Below are 20,984 nucleotides of genomic sequence, written 5' to 3'. Positions count from 1 at the left end.
AAACCTGCAGGTCCTCTCAGACCAGGGTATCCAGACAGACAGACAGACAGACAGACAGACAGACAGACAGACAGACAGACATAGACAGACCTTTAAACCTGCAGGTCTTCTCAGACCAGGGTATCCAGACAGACAGACAGACAGACAGGCAGACAGACCTTTAAACCTGCAGGTCCTCTCAGACCAGGGTATCCAGACAGACAGACCTTTAAACCTGCAGGTCCTCTCAGACCAGGGTATCCAGACAGACAGACAGACAGACAGACAGACAGACAGACAGACAGACAGACAGACAGACAGACAGACAGACAGACCTTTAAACCTGCAGGTCCTCTCAGACCAGGGTATCCAGACAGACAGACAGACAGACAGACAGACAGACAGACAGACAGACAGACAGACCTTTAAACCTGCAGGTCCTCTCAGACCAGGGTATCCAGACAGACAGACAGACAGACAGACAGACAGACAGACCTTTAAACCTGCAGGTCCTCTCAGACCAGAGTATCCAGACAGACAGACAGACAGACAGACCTTTAAACCTGCAAGTCCTCTCAGACCAGGGTATCCAGACAGACAGACAGACAGACAGACAGACAGACCTTTAAACCTGCAGGTCCTCTCAGACCAGGGTATCCAGACAGACAGACAGACAGACAGACAGACAGACAGACAGACAGACAGACAGACCTTTAAACCTGCAGGTCCTCTCAGACCAGGGTATCCCTGTAAGAAGCTGAATGAAAAATCTGAAATAGGCAAATGAGGTCCATGGACATTTTGTCCAGACAATGTTGATAACTCATAACTCAAAACATGAAGGCCTACTTATTGCTCAGAATTTCACTGCTGAAGAAATACAGACCTGGAACCCTGGATATCCAGGTTGGCCTTCTCCTTGTGTTCCTGTTAAGGGAATTTTTATCAATGATGACTAATCATGTATACGTTACAATCAGGACTGACTGATCAGAATACTATTATGTTACTGTATATGTACTAATCCGAATATTATTATGTTGCTGTAAATGTATGAGTTTTCTTTCTTGATCCCAGTACTGAATATAATGTGTGTGAATGTGGTTAAGAGTTAGAACAATGACTGTCTGTTGCTTGGTACAAATGAATCAGACTGACTATAATGCTTATCTACACGAGAAAACCTTGACTCGTAAATTATATTAAATTGGTAGGGAGACGGATGTGGGAAGGCTTGAGATACAGCCTTTGTACTGGAATGGAGATGGCACGGGTTGGTGCTGGAACTAATGACGTCATTTTCAGTTTATAACCTGTGGTAACCTGTATCGTGTTCAGTACTCTCGTGAATAAACTCTGCTGTTTGACTTTGAGACTGGGCTCTGTCTATTATTATAGAATAAGGGTCTTACAAATCCTTATGAATGGACAGAGTGTTTCATTTTAATTGGATATTAAAACCTAGAGTAATTTAATTCCTTTAATAGTTCCACCATCACCCCGAAGAGAGAATCAAGATAATATTGTGTATTCAGAATATTAGCCTCATGATAAATCAGATAAGCTCTTCAATACACTCACCCGTTTCCCAATGGGCCCTGCATCTCCCGGTGCTCCTGGAGGCCCCCTGGAGCCCTTAACACCCTGGGGGGAGAGACCCTGGTCAAAACATGTATTGTAGTTTGCATGTGTTACCACATGGTACAGCTGTGTCATCATCAAAATCATTAAATGACTGGCCATCGTACCGCAGGCCCGTAAGGTCCCGGCTCTCCTCTGTACCCTTTGAGCCCAGACACTACACTCAGACCCTTTCAGGGGGAAGAAATTAAGAGAGGGGGTGCGACAATGACTGGAGGTAAAACATCAACCTATATTTAGCAATAGCCCATGAGAGAGCTAGCCTGTTCCCCAAGAAGATGTTGGTGGAACCATATAAGAAAGAACAAGTGATCACACAGAGTAATAGAGGACCGAGGGACACTCACCTGTGAACCCACGTCTCCAGCCTGACCTTCATGACCCTGTGCTCCAGCAGAGCCTGTGTCCCCCGTCTCCCCTTGACCACCTCTTATTCCTGGAGCACCTCTCAGTCCCCTCTCTCCCCCTACACCCTTAAGAGAGACAAATAGGAAGAGAGAGGGAGAGAGAGTGTCATGTGTGCTCCCTCTCCGGCCTCTAGGTCACCAGGCTGCTCGTTAAGGCGCACACCTGTCACCATTACGCGCACCTGCGCATCGTCAGACTCACCTGGACTCCATCACTTCCTTTATTACCTGCCCTATATATGTCACTCCCTTTGGTTCCTTCCCCGGGCATCATTGTTTCTATTTCATGTCTGTGTGCTGTTTGTGTTTCTTGTTTTGTATTTAGTTGTATTTATTTATTAAACAACAAACTCCCTGAACTTGCTTCCTGACTCTCAGCACACGTCGTTACAGAGAGAGAGAGGTCACCAGCTTGGATGTGAACAGCATTGTTCAGCTAAACAGCAACTTCCCATCGGTCAACAAGGCCATTTTACCATAATGTAAACATCAAAGTGTTTACAAAAGCTAAACCAACTTTTTTGATTCATTATATACTAATGTGTTTTATTTTACAGTGATACAACTATTTAATTCAGCCATTTAGTCAATGTAGAGCAGGGATCATCAACTAGATTTCTTGAGCAGATTGTCGGGTGGACCGGAGCATAGTTACAAATAGAAAGCAAATTGACCTCAAGAAGCCCTGCTTACATTTGTATTCAATCACGTTTCTCTCTATTATGCGTGTGAATACTTGGGAACAGATTTCTTAAATTCCCTTGGAGCTGATTTCCTGTTGTCCAACAATAAAACATAATCAGATGTCACTTATTTTTTAGAAAACTTGGGGGGTCAAATAAAACCACCCCCGGGCCAAATTCGGCCCATGTGCCATCAGTTGGGGTACCCTGATGTTCAGTGATCTAGTAAGATATGTGTCTTCCTGTGTCAGATTATGTGGACAGTGTTCGTCCTGGTCCGGGTGTTGTATTGATTCTAGAACTAGCTGAGTTCCAAACCTCTGTGCCTGGCGCTCCAGACGGTCCAAAGTCCCCCTGTAAAACACAGAAAGGTGGACAGGTGCCTGAGGTCATTGTCCAAATGTTATTGGTTATGGCATCATTTTTCCATTCAACTATAAAAAATACACCGATACATTTGTGCGTTTATCACAACTGGCAGTTATCAGAATCTGCAACTTATTGACGATAAAGTTATTGAGGTGGTGGTGTTTTTACTTCGTCTCCTTGGTCACCCTTATTTCCAGGTCCTCCGATTGGTCCAGGCTCCCCCTACAGACACAGATGAAACAATACAGCCACACAGAAAAGCTATCCTGTGTGATAGATGGATGGATGATTGAATGATCGAAATTGATGATTGAAATTATTGATTGATTAATTGATTGATTTGATTAGTTGATAAATCAATAAATTGATTGATTACCTTGGCTCCGTTGGCTCCAGACACTCCAGGAACCCCTGGCTCCCCAGGTGTTCCCATCTCTCCCTGTGGACAGGAAGGTCAAATAGAAACTTAAGTCACTCACACATTAAATAATGCAGAACAGACAATTAAGGTGCTGGGTATGACAGAGTTACCTTTTGTCCAGGTAATCCATAAGATCCTTCATCTCCTTTCTGCCCCAGAGGACCTGGCTCCCTCTATCAGAGGAAACAGTCATTACCAACATCAACCAGTCTGAACTTAAATATGAATACTTCAGATCAGAGGAAACAGTCATTACCAACATCAACCAGTCTGAACTTAAACATGAATACTTCAGATATAACTAACAGCATGAATCTACTATTTATCTAGTATTATTCTATCCAAGTGGGTGACTGGTAAAGACTCCCAAACAAATAAACTCCCACTCATACCCCAATCAGATATAAACAAACAAAAGGATTGTTCTTATCCGCCTGGCTAATTACCCCAACCATGGCAGAAATAACACACTGAAAATAACCCTGTCTCATCTTCTGATTTTGTTTGAACTGAATTGCTTTCAACCACAGAATGAAGCACACCTGCTTTAACAGCAAAAAGGGAATGACTATGAAGTCTGCTGAGGACAGAGTTATGGGAATAATGTGTAGTATCGTAACTCCCTGTTTGCAGTACATGTCATTCTACTGACTAGCTCTGGCTCCTAGAGCGCTATTGGCTGCCAAGTGGTTCTTGGTTCGTGGGGGGAAAATTCTGGGAAATGATGAACGCTTGGTGTAACACTCCCAGAGTTTCACTGTAACTAGTCTAGGAGGTCATGAATACAGTAAGCCGTGGTGTGTGTGTGGATGTGTGTGGTGCGTGTAGTGTGTGTGTGGGTTTGTGTGGTGAGTGTGTGGGTGAGATGGTGAGTGTGGTGTGTGTGTGGGTGAGTGTGGTGCGTGTGTGGGTTCGTGTGGTGAGTGTGGTGAGTGTGGTGTGTATGTGGGCTTGTGTGGTGAGTGTGGTGTGTGTGTGTGTGGTGAGTGTGGTGAGTGTGTGTGTGGGTGAGTGTGGTGCGTGTGTGTGTGGTGAGTGTGGTGAGTGTGTGTGTGGGTGAGTGTGGTGAGTGGTGGTGTGTGTGTGTGTGTGGGTGAGTGTGGTGTGTGTGTGGGTGTGTGTGTGGGTACGTGGGACGGAGTAGATGGTCTTTTTTAAAGGGGGAGTGTGGAAGTGGGACTAAGGAGGGCCGGTGCTGATCAGTCTGGAAAGACTGAAGAAAAGGAAGAGCAGTAGGAAACAAGACAAGCAGACTGTCATGACTTTGACTCTGGCTACATGACCTTGTATGACTCCTATAGACTTACCTCTGCCCCCTCGTCTCCTCTACAACCAGACAGGCCCATAACCCCAGAGTCCCCCTACAGAGAGAGAAAGAGAGAGGGCGACGTGGGAGTTTACTGCACATTTCAAGGAATAATACGAACATGAGTGACCTCACTGAAGGTTTCCAGAGAAACAGAACTCTTTAATGTACTTTGTAATCTGGGCCTACTACACAGTTATCTGCTCTGAAAAACGTCTGCTCTGGTTTGAGAAACATGTCAAGGGATTCAGGACCCGGGGTGGAGGTGGAGGTGGGGGTGGGGACTGTCTTTACGCTAAATCTTCAATTTGAATAATTTTTGGGGTAAATATTTTTTAATTATTTGACTTTATTTATTTACATATTTATTTTAAATATACATTTTTTTATTTCAGAAAAAACAGTGTACAGACAAAAAGTATCGAAACAGACAATGATAACATATGCTTATTAGTGATAACATAGTTTTATTAGTGAATTTACATAGATGAATATGACATTTTTCCATTAGCGCAATTCGATTTATGAAGTAAAATAGTTTTTCTTTATCCTTTTCATAGTTAAGGAACTTCCTGTCAAATCTCCCAGGGGGGGGGGGGGGGTCTAAAGGGATGTGACCATGAGGCTTTAGTGCTGAACATTTAGTCTATAAAACACCTATATGATTCATCTGGCTCATATCCACCATGCAGCACCTGGATCGGTTTTAAGCACCCTGTTATGCTCCATATAGTGCCTCACGGGGATGGCCAAAAGTATTGCTCTGTACTGTATAATAGGTCCAGAGCCTATGGAAGAAGGTACAGGTGTTACATAATACTAACAGCCTTCAGCATGGGCTGAGCCATCCTTCGTCTGTATTTCATTCTCATCTTGTTTTTGTCTCAACCCCTCTAATAATTCTGGAATATGGGTGTATATAAAGGGAGACCTGTGAGGGCGAAGCCTGCATCCCTGTTTAATTGCTCACTCACACTTTACGAGGCCTTGATAGCCTTGTTTTTCTGTTTGTAAGTTTACAGAGTGATACTCTTGTTAAACATTTAATAATGCAGGGGCTGTGTGTTGAGTAAGAGGTAGAAAACAAACAAACCACAAGGCCATCCTTCCCGTCCACTCCATCCGCTCCTTTCTCACCCTAGAAACACATGGGTCACATGACTTCATTCCCACCACTGCAACTGGTTGAATTGGTGAGTATGTGACAATGTGCATGACTGAATGGATGGATGGACACATGAATGAATGAATGAATGATGCATAAGATCAACAACATACCTTTTGTCCAGACGGTCCTCTTGGACCCTGTAGGGCAAAATAACGTTTGAACATTTTGACAGCTGAACCTATGGCTGTTGGATGATTTGATGTGATGTATTCTTTGTTTACATTATATACGTATGTACTACAAGGTTTATAAACACTATTATAATCACTATTACTCGCCACAAAATCGATGAGAGCTTACGCTGTCACCAGTAGGACCACGGTCACCCTGTAGAGAAAGAGAGTGACGAATATCAGAGTTTAGCTTCTAAGCACTTAATACGGATCCAGAATTCCTGGTGTTGGAAACACTGGGAACATATGGCATATTTCAATACAGTTAAGTGAATGCTCATGGAACATTGCATTAGCTAACCTCATACAGCCAGACAAGTATGTCTCTAAATATTGCATTTACGCCAAAGCTCTAAATTCTACCAGGCAATGTTACATTATAGCTAACCAGCATGTGTTATGAATAATCTAAAACATTCAAAGTGGTACATATTTTTTATTTTAGATAAATAATCACTCTGACCTTCTCTCCTCTGTGTCCTTGGGGCCCCTGGTCACCTGCAGTCCCCTAGGTGACAAAGATATGATCCACATTGCCTGTAGCCATAATCTGTAGCATCAAACAGGCTACAAAGCATAATGTCTCCACAGTCTAGTCAGCAGATAGACAAGCTCATGTTCTGTAATGTGTCATATACTACCTTTGCTCCCAAACTTCCCGGTCTCCCGGCAACCCCCTGACGTCCTGGAGTTCCCTGAAAAAAAGAATCATATCTATTTCTCATTGTCATCAGTCAACCTCTTCCAGTGTTAGTCTGAGTGAAGCCGTTTGTATAAACTGTGTTAAGCTACAGGAAGCTTCTATCCCCAAGCAATACGACTGATAAATAGATGACAAAATAGCTACATGGACAATCTGAGTTAACCTTGTATCTTTACTGAGCTTTTATTTTTATTTGTGACTGTCTCTGTTCACACGCACAGGGCCACACACACACACACACACACACACACACACACACACACACACACACACACACACACACACACACACACACACACACACACACACACACACACACACACACACACACACACACACACACACACACACACACACACACACACACACTGTCTCTGTTCACACGCACAGGGCCCCACACAGACACACACACACAGTCTCTGTTCACACGCACAGGGCCCTACACACACACACACACACACACACACACTGTCTCTGTTCACACGCACAGGGCCCTACACTCAGACATAATATGCACATTCATATTGACTCTACACACAAGCACATTCACTCACATACAAGCTGCTGCTACTCTGTTTATCTTATATCCTGTTGCCTAGTCACCTTACCCTTATATATATATATATATATCTATATATATATATATATTTCTACCTCCAACACTCCAATGTTCCTGCACATTGTAAATATGGTATTGGAACTGACCCTGTATATAGTATGCTTACTTACTTACTTATTGTTAGGTTTTGAGTTTGCAAGAAAGGCATTTCACTGTACTTGTGCATGTGATATTACACCCTTAGGCCCTAAATTCCCATTGAGACAGAGAAGAAAGTCTTGGACTTGCCAGACTGCCAGAAGTTGTGCACAGAACACGGTACTGTACAATAGAATCAATCAAACTAAGCCTTTTTCAGTTCCACTACCTCCTCGTCTCCTTAATGCATTTCTTGGCTGGAACACACAAGAGCTGTGTTGACTAGCAGTGGGCTAGGCAGGCCATCTGGACGCCATGATTAGATCAGACACAGAGAAGGCCAGAGTCATTAGTCCCCATCAGGTAAACAGGGGGGGCCTGGGGGCACGCTCAGATCACACATAGAAATGTCTGTTATAGAGTGGACATGATTCCCTATTCCACATGACATAGAAGCATGGCTTTTCTATGTAATATATTTATATCTCAATGTTCCATAACGCTGCACCCCATGGAATACAGTCCTGGTAAAGCAAAGATTGTCATCACATTAGCATTCCATTGGATATTGGCGCAAAGCCACTCCCGTCCTTAAAACCTTTGGTTTGAATCCAGACCACAGCAGGGGCAGCTTTTTTTCAATCAATCTGATTACAAACCAATATCAGTACTTTCTGTTTCACTCATTCTTTCACTGTCCTGATATTGACCTTGTAATACTGTGTGATTATAAATGTCTGGCATATTTATAGTAATGTGCACAAACGCACACACGCACACACACTCACACACACTCACGCATGTGTTTACATTGTGAATCCTTACTGTATATGAACTGCAGTACGTGAGCCAAATCACCAGGGTTTGATTAACGTTCCTCAGGCTCCCTTCTCCCCCCCCCCAATGCTTACTTATCCCTTACTTAGTCACTGAGAGTTGGAGCTAAGCAAACCATCAGTAAGGTAAATATAAGGTAAGGTAATTATATCTAAGAACGCAGCGATGGGCATTTTCAAAATGTTCACCAATAGCTAAGGTGGGCGACAGATAGCCTAGCCATTAAGAGTGTTGGGCCAGTAACGGAAAGGTTGCTGGTTTGAATCTGTCGATGTGCCCTTGAGCAAGGCACTCTAATAACCCTAATTGACGAGCGTCTGGTAAATCTAAATGTGGTGTTTTAACTAAAAGGAAAACAGAGAGCACCCTACCGCGCCCCCTCCTGCACCAGCAGGGCCTTGAGATCCCAGGGGAGCCTGTGAAACAAAGAACACGGATGAGAAAGACTTCTGACTCCACTGGACCCCATATTAAGACTATACTGAGATCAGATTAATCAAGACAAACAATCTGTAATTAAGTTTTCTGCGAGATCATGTTGAAAAGGTACGACAATGTGATCAGGCTTACCTTGCACTCGAACGAACAGCACTGAAAAAGAACAACAAACATAAATCAACCCCAGTCATAATCACTGTTCATAAATAAGATCACAAACAACAATCATCTCACTGTATTGGTCGGGAACTATCAAATCAAATCAAATTGTATTGGTAACATACACATATTTAGCAGATGTTGTAGCGAAAAAACTCACCACAGATTCAGAATCCTTGTACTACAGATCCATAAAAGAAGAGACAGACATTTGGTTAGAATAGTCTGTTTGGGCAACAAAAAAAATGGCCTACAGTAAATTACATTTAGGTACAGGGCCTTGGTTTAAAAATGGCCGCTTGTATGATGGTAACTATGTGACGATGGTGTACTCACCATGGTAGACACTATGGAGCTGATGGTGTTCCTAACAACCTGCAGGTCCTCACTAGTAGCAGACATGTTATGTGTGTGTTGTACATCTGTTGCTATGGAACCAAGTCTGTTGTCCTGCAGAGAGAGAGAGAGAGAGAGAGAGAGAGAGAGAGAGAGAGAGAGAGAGAGAGAGAGAGAGGAGAGAGAGAGAGAGCGGGAGGGAGCGGTAGAGAGGTGGAGGGGGAGAGAGAGAGAGAGAGAGAGAGGGAGAGCGAGCATTAGAGACAGAATCAGAGACTGAAACACTGAAAAACTACCTCAAACTAGAAAAACTCCAGTGGACAAATAAGGCTGTTTTTAATTGTTTTAATTATTTTTTATTTTTTATTTAACTAGGAAAGTCAGTTAAGAACAAATTCTTATTTACAATGATGGCCTACACCGGCCAAACCCGGACGACGCTGGGCCAATTGTGCGCCGCCCTATGGGACTCCCAATCACGGCCGTATGTGATAAAGCCTGTATTTTGGCATACCCACACATTCTGAGGTGCAAGAGAAGAATGCACAGACTACATATAAATATATCATATATCAAATACAGTGGGATCCTTGAGTTAAAAAACTCAAGGATGTCAGACTACAGCCAATCCAGTTTGTTTGAGCAGTATTAGTTATTGTGTTTCCATGACCACTACAGAGGGCAAAGTTCTCTGTCTACAACCTGGACCTTCTAGCCAGAGCTCTATTCCCTCTTGATTACCAGGTGATGTGGAGTGATAGCCACGCTGAAGATGTTAATGTTCATGGCTCTGGCCTCAGACACGGTGTGTGCCACCCCGCCACACGGCTCCTTATAGCCGTCCAGCGGGTGGCCATCTGTCACCACCACCATGTACTTGTTGCCATGGAGAGGAGAGCTGTGGGTTGAAGAAAGAGATACAATGAAGCAGAACGTGTGAGTCAAACGGGATCCTTTCTGTATAATTGTGGAGCAGACTTTATTTTGTCAGAAGCTTTGTGGAGGAACTCCATCTCCTAGGAGAGGTTTGAATGTCTATCTGTTTACCCCTGCAAAGATGCAAGAAATGTGTTTTTAACTTGCCCCTGACAAAACGTTGAACTCTGCTCCAAGGTGTAAATATCAAAGCATTTTCCTAAGGGCACTATAGAAGTGAAGGAGGAACGTATTACACAATATCAAAGTATCATGCACGGTATATTGGGATGAAACGCATGTGTTTTAAGACACTCTCTCACACATGTCACATTTGAGATGGATACATGCATACATGCATACATACATACAGACAGACAGACAGACAGACAGACAGACAGACAGCCAGACAGACAGAAAAGACTAACTAACTAATTAACTGACTGATCGATTGATTGACTGGTACTAACTACTCAATCAACCAATCTGTCACGCCCTGATCTGTTTCACCTGTCCTTGTGATTGTCTCCACCCCTTCCAGGTGTCGCTTATTTTCCACAGTGTATTTATCCCTGTGTTTCCTGTGTCTCTGAGCCAGTTTGTCTTGTATGTTTCCAAGTCAACCAGTGTGTTTCTCCCCGTGCTCCTGCTTTTGCTAGTCCTCCCGGTTTTGACCCCATGCCTGTTTTCTGGACTCCGTACCCGCCTGCCTGTCCAGTCTGCCTGCCCTGACCTCGAGCCTGCCTGCCACTCTGTACCTCCTGGACTCTGATCTGGTTTTGACCTTTTGCCTGTCCACGACCATTCTCTCTCTACCCTTTTTAACTAATAAATATAAAATACTCAAACCATCTGCATCTGGGCCCTGAGCCCTTATACAATCGATGGACTCACCCTGTCATCAGCTGCCCTGTTGCTACGGAGATGGCACAGTCGGTGTGGGTTCCCTTGCCGATGTAGCGAATGTCCTGTATAGCTCTCTTCAGCTGAGCTCTTCCTTGGGCCTCCTTGGTGCTGGTCAGCTCCCTCATCACCTTTACCTCATCACTGTAGTGCAGCACTCCCACACTCCACGTCAGGTTACGCTCACAGCGGTAGTATCTAGATGAGTACAGGCAGAGCTATGTCACAATGGCACACAAAGAGTGACACCAAGCCAGTTACCTCTGATCTACATGCACTACAGGGACAATTCCCCTAAATCAGCAGTATTTCATTTACTGTCTACAGATTAGAAGGCAGGGAGTTCGCTCATGGGAATGATGTATTGATTCCCAGAGGGGAGAAAGTGGTACTAAAACCTGATAGAACAAATCTATTACAAGTTTGCCGTCTTGTCAAGCCCCAAGCACATTTACACCCATCGTCCCCCTGCTATTTTCTCCAGTACCCAATCAAACCATCAGGCAGTTGCTATTCTGATGAAGTCAATGAAAGATACATAAATACTCAACCAACCGTGTCAAGAACCAGGAGCTGTCAAGAACTAGGTGTTCTTTAGCTCTTTGAACTTTAGGCCAGTAGCATTTTGCATACTTCAGTAGGATCACATCCCTAATGAATCACATCACAAAAAAATATATGTACTATTTTGGCTGTTTTGCAAAGAAGTTGTGCTGAGTCAGACACATTAGAGGATACACCATGATCTTTGGCAAATGGCATACTTGGACTTTTATCCTTCCTTTATAAACATTGAGCTGATCGTATTTTATTGTACAACAATGTCTTGAATCACAGGGCTTCTCCAAAACATGGGCCCCAATTCAATAAATGTCAGATAATGACAAAGCTCACTGTGTGCCTGCATGACTGAAAGTGTTGTTCTCTTATATGTGTATTTCTGATCACGTGAAGACGTCATTCATCAGGTCCTCTGAACTTCAGGAGGACAACTCCTTAGCTGTAAGGTGAGACTTTGTTAGATAGAGATAACATATCAACCTTCCTCTCAGTCAGGAATGCAGCTCAGTGCCCCAAAGGTAAACCCCAAACCTTTTCTGGGCGAATGATTTGGAATGGCTGCACTGACCAAACACGCACAGTCACTCATTACACTTGCTGCCTGTCTGAGCTTGTTAGTGAGTAACACGCACACACACACACACACACACACACACACACACACACACACACACACACACACACACACACACACACACACACACACACACACACACACACACACACACACACACACACACACACACACACACAAACTGACGCACACACAGGCATTCAGTGATGAAACATATCGGTATGGGCCACAGAAAACACAGCTCAAATATTTTAACCGTAATAGTTGCACTGTTTCCGAACAGTGGGATGGCAAAAGCAAATCTATTACGATTATAATATAAGTTGCAGCATCTGTATAAATGCCGCTGGTCTTAGCAAAAAGCCCAATACGTTTTGTAGTTCAACAAGATGAGCTGTCTTGGCCTCCGTAGACCGCTTTCCTTCAGTCAAAAGACCAAATCGCCCTCTAGTGGCCTCATGGATGGAATGTTATTCATATTTGTCATAATTTCATAATGAATAAACGTTTCTTTTTTTTACTCCCGAAACTCCGGTGTTTTAATGTCAAACGATTTTGTTATATTTTTCTGTGATGTATATAAAGTGTAAGAGTGGAATGCAAACTTAAAATGTAATACATTTGAACTCTATATCTGTCACACCCGGATCTGTTTCACCTGTCTTTGTGATTGTCTCCACCCCCCTCCAGGTGTCGCCCATCTCCCCCATTATCCCCTGTGTATTTATACCTGTGTTCTCTGTTTGTCTGTTGCCAGTTTGTCAAGTCAACCAGTGTTTTTGTTCTCAGCTCTGGCTTTTCCCAGTCTCTATTTTTCTCCCCCTCCTGGTTTTGACCCTTGGCTGTCCTGACTTTGAACCCGGCTGCCTGACCACTCTGCCTGAGCCTGCCTGCCGACCAGTACCTCTGGTTTACTGACCCCTGCCTACCCTGACCCTGAGCCTGCCTGCCGTCCGGTACCTTCGCCCCCACCTCTAGTTTACTGACCCCTGCCTACCTTGACCTGTCTATTGCCTGCCCTGTTGGATTATTAAACCATTGTTAATTTGATGTGTCTGCACCTGGGTCTTACCTTCATACCTGATAATATCTGACATGGTACAGGTGTATTCTTTTTTTAAGCCCATAACCATGTGTGTGAGGTGTATACTTTTGTTTCAAGGTAGATTTGTTTAAGACTAACAAGAAACACTCTGTGTGACTCTGTTTTAGCCCACAGCAGTATGCTTGTGCTTTTCCAAGAGCATCATATTAACGCAACCCTGAGCACCATGTAAGGAGAGAAGCTGTTCTCATACACTACCTCTCAGCCCCGATTCATCACTGTAGAACCACAGTTCACACAGAGGTCAACACACAACCGTGTTTATAAGACTGCATGTAGTGAGGCAGACCTCCTGAGATGATCATCAACAACACATTGTCAGGAGAACACTACTGCCCAGAGCAGCTATCAATGGTCATTCTGCATGTCGCTTATCAGGGTGGGTCTGAGTGTGTGGTGAATAATACTGGTACAATATGACTGTATTTTTTAATAATGATCACAGAGAGGAGTTTAAGAAATTAAACAGGAGGTATGCCGATGGAGGCCTCTGTAGGAGGATTGATATTGTTTGGTCTGCGCTAGTCTGTGGGGTGAATAAACGGTCAGGCGCGAGTTTCCCAGAAGCCTTGTCGCTAACATGACACTTGATTTCTCTTGGCAAGCTCGCCATAATCATTACTACGTAGCATTAATTACCGTTTAGTTGCCAAATGTCATGAATTTAAGTAAGGGACCTGAAAGCACGAATTGTTAACCACATAATTTCTTAATGAATACCAGTCATGTAGCTGAAACTGTCAGTATGGAGGTGATACACACCTAGTATTGAGCTGGTCCACAAAGTCCAGGGCAAACTGCTTGATCTGATCAACAAAGGAGCCGTAGGGCTTGGCCCTCAGTGCCACACTCTCTGAGGTGTCCAGAACAATGTACACATCCGCTTCTGCTTCTTTATAGCCAACTCAGCCAAGGATCATTTTCAAATGGGATGACATCTCCTTACAGAATATTTGATAGAAAATGATTCAAATAAAAGTGAAAGTCCCCCAGTAAAATATTACTTGAGTAAAAGTCTAAAAGTATCTGGTTTTAAATGTACTTAAGTACAGTGGTGGAAAACATACTAATTGTCATACTAAAGTAAAATTACAAAGTAAATGATATACATCAAATTACTTATATTAAACAAACCAGACGGCACAACTGTATTTTTTTAAATGTATGGCTAGTCAGGGGCACACTCCAACACTCAGACATAAATGACAAAGGCAGTATTTGTGTCAAGTGAGTCCACCAGATCAGAGGCCGTAGGGATGATGCATAATATTGATACAGTATGTGCGTAAATTGGATATTGCTGTCCTGGCTGAGCATTTGAAATGTAATAAGTACTTTTGGGTGTCAGGGATAATTTATGGGAGTAGAATTTACATATTTTCTTTAGGAATGTAGTAGAGTAAAAGTAGTCAACAAAAAAATATATAGATACTGAAGGAAAAAAACGACTTAAGTAGGACTTTAAAGTATTTTTTACATAATTACTTTACACCACTGGCCGTTGCTATAACAACTAGCATAGAATGCTTTCTGAACACAAATCCAATTTGTTCACAGCGTTTGGAGAGTCAGTTTTCCAGAATGGATTTGAAAAGAAATTTGAGCATTAAGGCCTGCAGTGTGAACAAAGCTTTAGCCCTATACAGACACATAGAGAAATGGCTGGTTCAATCCAAAGATCTTAGGCCAAAGGTCTTATTACACAGGTACTCCATATATCAACATGTTGTAGTAGAGAGATTACATGCAACCTCCTAACATCTGCTCAGAGGATATTGACTGACAACAAGATTTACTGACCTCCCTCTGTTTTATATTACAAGGGTTGAGCACATTTGAATTTGGTTAATCAATTTGGCCACTTTCCAAAATCATATATAATCTCCAGCACGAAACAACTGTCTATTCAAAAAGTACTCAGACCCCTTGAATTTGTTACGTTACAGCCTTGTTCTAAAATGTATTAAATCCTTTTTTTCCCGCAACAATCTACACACAGTACAAAGTGAAAACTGTTTTTTGACATTTTTGCAAATGTATAAAATATATTTTTTAAACGAAATACCTTATTTACATACGTATTCAGACCCTTTACTATATGACTTGCAAAAATGGGGAGAAAGGCCTTGGTCAGGGAGGTGACAATGAACCCGATGGTCAATCTGAAAGAGCTCCAGATTTCCTCTGTGGAGATGGGAGAACCTTCCAGAAGGACAACCAACTCTGTAGCACTCCACCAATTAGGCCTTTATGGTAGAGTGGCCAGACAGCCCACTTGGAGTTTGCCAAAAGGAACCTAAAGACTCTCAGACCAGGAGAAATAAGATTCTCTGGTCTAATGAATCCAAGATTGAACTCTTTGGCCTGAATACCAAGCGTCACGTCTGGAGGAAACCTGGCACCATCCCTACGGTGAAGCATGGTGGTGGTAGCATCATACTGTGGGGATATTTTTCAGTTTCAGGGACTGTGAGACTCGTCAGGATCGAGGAAAAGATTAACGGAGCAAAGTACAGAGAGCTCCTTGGTGAAAACCAGAGCACTCAGGGCCACAGCCTGGGGCGAAGGTTCACCTTCCAACAGGACAGGTGCTATGCTAAGTCCTCCTGGGGATCTGCCTTTTTACTGAAGTTGCTGGGAAATGACTGACAACACAGCTCTTAGCTCCCTCAGTAGATGCCTACTGGATAACTTATTTGTATTGCTTTTAATCCTTTTTAAATGAATTTATCTTATTAACACTTTGTTCTAGCTAGCTATTTGTGTAGGTAGCTATCAAGTAAATCCAATGATTAAGCACACAGCCAAGACAATGCAAGAGTGGCTTCGGGACAAGTCTCTGTATGTCCTTGAGTGGCCCAGCCAGAGCCCGGACTTGAACCTGATCGAACATCACTGGAGAGTCCTGAAAATAGCTGTGCAGCGACGCTCCCCATCCAACCTGACAGAGCTTGAGAAGATCTGCAGAGAACAATGAGAGAAACTCCCCAAATACAGGTGCGCCAAGTTTGTAGAGTCATACCCAAAAAGACTTGAGGCTGTAATTGCTGCGAAAGGTGCTTCAACAAAGAACTGAGTAAAGGGTCTGAATACTCATGTAAGTGTGATATTTCAGTATTTTTTATTTGCAGACATTTCTAAAAACCTGTTTTTGCTTTGTCATTATGATGTATTGTGTGTAGATTGGTGAGTTAAAAAATAATTTAATAGATTTTAGTATAAGGCTGTAACGTAACAAAATTGAGAAAAAATAAAGGGGTCTGAATACTTTACGAATGCATTGTATGTGAAAATTGCGCATTTATATGATCTGTGGTTAACAAGATAAGAGGAAAGAAATCCAAAGAAGTGCTTCTCTGACATCACAGGAAGGATACTTTTTTTTTTTTAACAGTGATTTTCAAAACCTTCAACGAGTTTCTAGCCAGAGGGAGGATATTTTTCTTGATCCCCACGTCACCGCCAACCTCATAGTGTTCTAAAATCACTGTTTTTAAAATGTTTATACTTTTGATGATGTCATCGGGTGTAACGATTCTCTTCTTGTGAAGTAGAGGCGGACCAAAGCGCAGCGTGGTGGTTGTTCATTGTATTTTATTGACGACACTATACATGAACAAACTAACGAAAAAAACAAGAAACGTGAGAACTCAAAACAGCCCTGTCTGATGCAAACACAAAAACAGGAACAATCACCCACCAACACACAGTGAAACCCAGGCTACCTAAGTATGATTCTCAATCAGAGACAACTAATGACACCTGCCTCTGATTGAGAACCATACTAGGCCGAAAACATAGAACTGCCCCAAAACATAGAAAAACAAACATAGACTGCCCACCCAACTCACGCCCTGACCAACTAAATAAATACAAAAACAAAGGAAATAGAGGTCAGAACGTGACATCGGGTAGGATGTTTTCAATTTTTTTTTTTATTATACAAAAACGTGTTGACTATGTGTTGACTATGGTACGGTGCCGGAGATGATGAAAATGAGGTTGATATGTGATGGAGTTGCCCTTTAAAGTGCATCTAAATTAATATGTACTACCCTTTCACTTGGCAACGTTAAGGATTCTTGTGTTTAATGCTTTGCTTTGGCAAATGTTCAACAGATATTAAGCATTGGCATAACATCTTGCTAAGTAAAAAAATGGTGGGCAGGAGAGCAAGGCTACTCAGCTACAGCTTGGCTTGATAGCCTACCATAGAGGTCTCCTCTGTTCCTCCCATTGAGAGAGCAGGCACCGTGGACTAGCGACACCAACGAGAGAAGTAGAATAGCACCGGTCAGCTTCATCATGGGAGAGGCCTTCTGGAGACGCAGGGGAGAAGGGACTTCAGGAGAACCTAGAGGCCAAAGAAAAATATCCACTAAAAAGAGAATGTTTAAGCACATCCAGCTTGAGTGGTCAAAGCCTGAAACCCCTCTTCACACCCAGCCTCCATACATCCTGTTGTAGGTCTTTATAATCATCATCCAAAAATAAATGCATCAGAATTTTCCTCAGTCAACATCGGTATCTACTACCTACCTTCAACAAGTCAACATCGGTATCTACTACCTACCTTCAACAAGTCAACATCGGTATCTACTACCAACCTTCAACAAGTCAACATCGGTATCTATTACCTAACTTCAACAAGTCAACATCGGTATCTACTACCTACCTTCAACAAGTCAACATCGGTATCTACTACCTACCTTCAACAAGTCAACATCGGTATCTACTACCTACCTTCAACAAGTCAACATCGGTATCTACTACCTACCTTCAACAAGTCAACATCGGTATCTACTACCTACCTTCAACAAGTCAACATCGGTATCTACTACCTACCTTCAACAAGTCAACATCGGTATCTACTACCTACCTTCAACAAGTCAACATCGGTATCTACTACCTACCTTCAACAAGTCAACATCGGTATCTACTAACTACCTTCAACAAGTCAACATCGGTATCTACTACCTACCTTCAACAAGTCAACATCGGTATCTACTAACTACCTTCAACAAGTCAACAAGAGTAAATGCTTTTCAAAAATAAAGTACAGTGTTTAAAAAAACATGTATTGACAAATGATTTTCCAATACTGGTATTTCCAAATGCTTTGGTGCATAATGCTTATGACTTAACTTCAGATCCCATTGAATCCACACTTGACAACAGAGAGGTTTCCTTACCATTCTAAAGACAAGTGGCATGGTTCTAAACTGACAAATGGATTTGTTCCAAATTCTTCTAAAGTGACCAGTGGTAGGTTCTAAGCACTTTAGAATACCTATGTGTTTAATAAAGTGGCATTTCTTTCCTTTCTCTTTTTTGCATATGTGTTCACATGTGAATATCCCACAGGTTTGTGTTGTCCAGGTGTGTTTGCTGCTCTCTCTGCTAGCAGTCTGTGCAACAGGAGAGGGTGGGGCTCACCTGCAAAGTGTCCTCCCATCTCATACAGTTTACACCCCACACAATCCTTACTGCTACTTTACAGCAGCTTCTACTGAGGCCGATAGAGTAAATTACAGGGGATTTAATAAAGTAGGCTACACAAATACATAGCACACAGTGCAATCTTTGGATGAAGTATCGCTGTGTGTGGCCTAAAAATATTGCCAGTAGTGAAGATTCAAGGCCCTCTGAAGGTTCAATGTCCTCTTAGAGAAGTTTCTACAGGATGCACTTCCTCACATTATAACAGTTTCACAGTCTTCACCTCAGAATGACATGGAGGTCTGACTCAGTCAACTGAACAAGACTGTGCGAAGAATGAGAACACAGTTCTTGGCTAAAGTTGTTTGATTCAAGTGTCTGCAAAGTCCAATCTAAACAATGTAATGGATCTCAAATAGCATTTGGCTCTCCCCAGATCAGACCTGAAGGAGTCCTTTCATTGCAATAAACTTGGCCTTGATGGAAACATTGACGAGTCAAGCGCCCAGCTACCTTTTCTATCTCACTCTTATGCAACATTGAAGCTAAAAGCTGTGTCAAAGTGTCCTGGTAAATTGTTTTTTTAATGTACAATAGATTTCTCATTTCCTCAGACATGAGAAAAACAGAAATCTCTTGCTCTAACACAGGAGTTTGGTGGAACCTTAATTGGGGAGCTTGGGCTCGTGGAAATGACTGGAGTGGAATCAGTGGAATGGTATCAAACACATGGTTTCCATGGTTTCCAGGTGTTTGATGCCATTCCATTTGCTCCGTTCCGGCCATTGTTAGCAGCCTCCATTAAGAATAAGTTCACATGCAGATAAGTACCTGCAGCATGCAATTCAAATCTGATATGGACTGGTCTTTGTCTCAGCTGGGCCTGTTTTGCCCTCAGGCTAACATAATGGAAGTCAGGAACTGCGAAGGCCAAACATGCAGATACATGCATCCGGCATGCAACCTGGCTGCCACCACTGACAGACCATCATGCTCCTAAGTATGGATGGAAAAGTTCAGCATGGTGGGCTGAACAACAACATGGTAGACAGGGGCAAAGATTTCCACAATCACTCAAAGTAAATTGCACACTGGTTTTCTTGACCAATAGATGATTGTATCTCCTAACTTGGTATAGGCTCTGAGATGAAATAGGCTATGAAGTCACTCTCCTATCTCATAGCAATAGGCTACTATAATAGATCCATTACTATACTATATATTTTAAATAGGCTACTGGTCTATTTACTTTCGATGCTTATTGAATGAGAGACAGATCAATGGTAGCTTAACATTTGTTGTGTAGCGGTAATAAACCAGTCATGTAAGACAATAAGAGACATGTCCTGCTGTAACGATACGCGCTGAGAGTCGGGAAGCAAGTTCAGGGAGTGAGTGTTTTAATAAAATAAACATCATCCAAACCCAGAAACACTGACAGCACACAGACATGAAACTGAAATAGAAACAACGACACCTGGGGAAGGAACCAAAGGGAGTGACATATATAGGGAAGGAACCAAAGGGAGTGACATATTGAGGGAAGGAACCAAAGGGAGTGACATATTGAGGGAAGGAACCAAAGGGACTGACATATATAGGGAAGGACCCAAAGGGAGTGACATATATAGGGAAGGAACCAAAGGGAGTGACATATATAGGGAAGGAACCAAAGGGAGTGACATATATAGGGAAGGACCCAAAGGGAGTGACATATATAGGGAAGGAACCAAAGGGAGTGACATATATAGGGAAGGAACCAAAGGGAGTGACATATATAGGGAAGGTAATATGATATGATCAGGCTATGATTTAGGCCTATATACTGTGATAAAAGTAAAATAAATATTATACGACATACTATGTGAGATAGTAGACGACAATTTGTGCATAACCATGGTCTGAGCTGATTGTGGAAATATGCACACTTTCCAACTGACAAATAAATAATCTACCAAGATTTAAAAATAACTGAAATTTGCACAAGATGGAGGTAATGTTGGAACAGCACTAACACAATTACAGTTAACTAAAATGTACAGTTAATCCAGTATAAAATAATTTATAGAATTTAATACACAAGAGACAACATTCACAAATTCTACAGCACAAGGCAGAGTAATGTCTTAAATGTAAAACTAACAATTACTCAGTAATCCATGCATTCTGG

General features: G+C 42.5%; 1 protein-coding gene across 1 annotated transcript; it reads right to left on the bottom strand.

Moving 5' to 3' along the window:
• Positions 1 to 643: 643 nt before the first annotated feature.
• LOC139419066 (collagen alpha-1(VI) chain-like) lies at positions 644 to 18,830 on the bottom strand. The gene is made up of 20 exons (XM_071168973.1): positions 18,812 to 18,830; positions 17,586 to 17,729; positions 14,138 to 14,228; positions 11,127 to 11,333; positions 10,059 to 10,215; positions 9,318 to 9,431; positions 9,142 to 9,162; positions 8,955 to 8,975; positions 8,756 to 8,800; positions 6,789 to 6,842; positions 6,275 to 6,301; positions 4,808 to 4,861; positions 3,611 to 3,673; positions 3,456 to 3,518; positions 3,248 to 3,301; positions 3,029 to 3,064; positions 1,968 to 2,093; positions 1,728 to 1,790; positions 1,561 to 1,623; positions 644 to 906 (listed from the first exon to the last, which is right to left on the bottom strand). The coding sequence occupies exons 1-20, from the start codon at positions 18,828 to 18,830 to the stop codon at positions 844 to 846; spliced, it is 1,485 nt and encodes a 494-aa protein (XP_071025074.1). The 3' UTR covers positions 644 to 843.
• Positions 18,831 to 20,984: the final 2,154 nt, after the last annotated feature.

This window comes from Oncorhynchus clarkii, chromosome 2 (assembly GCF_045791955.1).
Source record: "Oncorhynchus clarkii lewisi isolate Uvic-CL-2024 chromosome 2, UVic_Ocla_1.0, whole genome shotgun sequence".
Classification (NCBI taxonomy): domain Eukaryota; kingdom Metazoa; phylum Chordata; class Actinopteri; order Salmoniformes; family Salmonidae; genus Oncorhynchus; species Oncorhynchus clarkii.
Note: the sequence above shows the minus strand (reverse complement) of the source record. Positions and strands in the feature narration are given on the sequence as shown.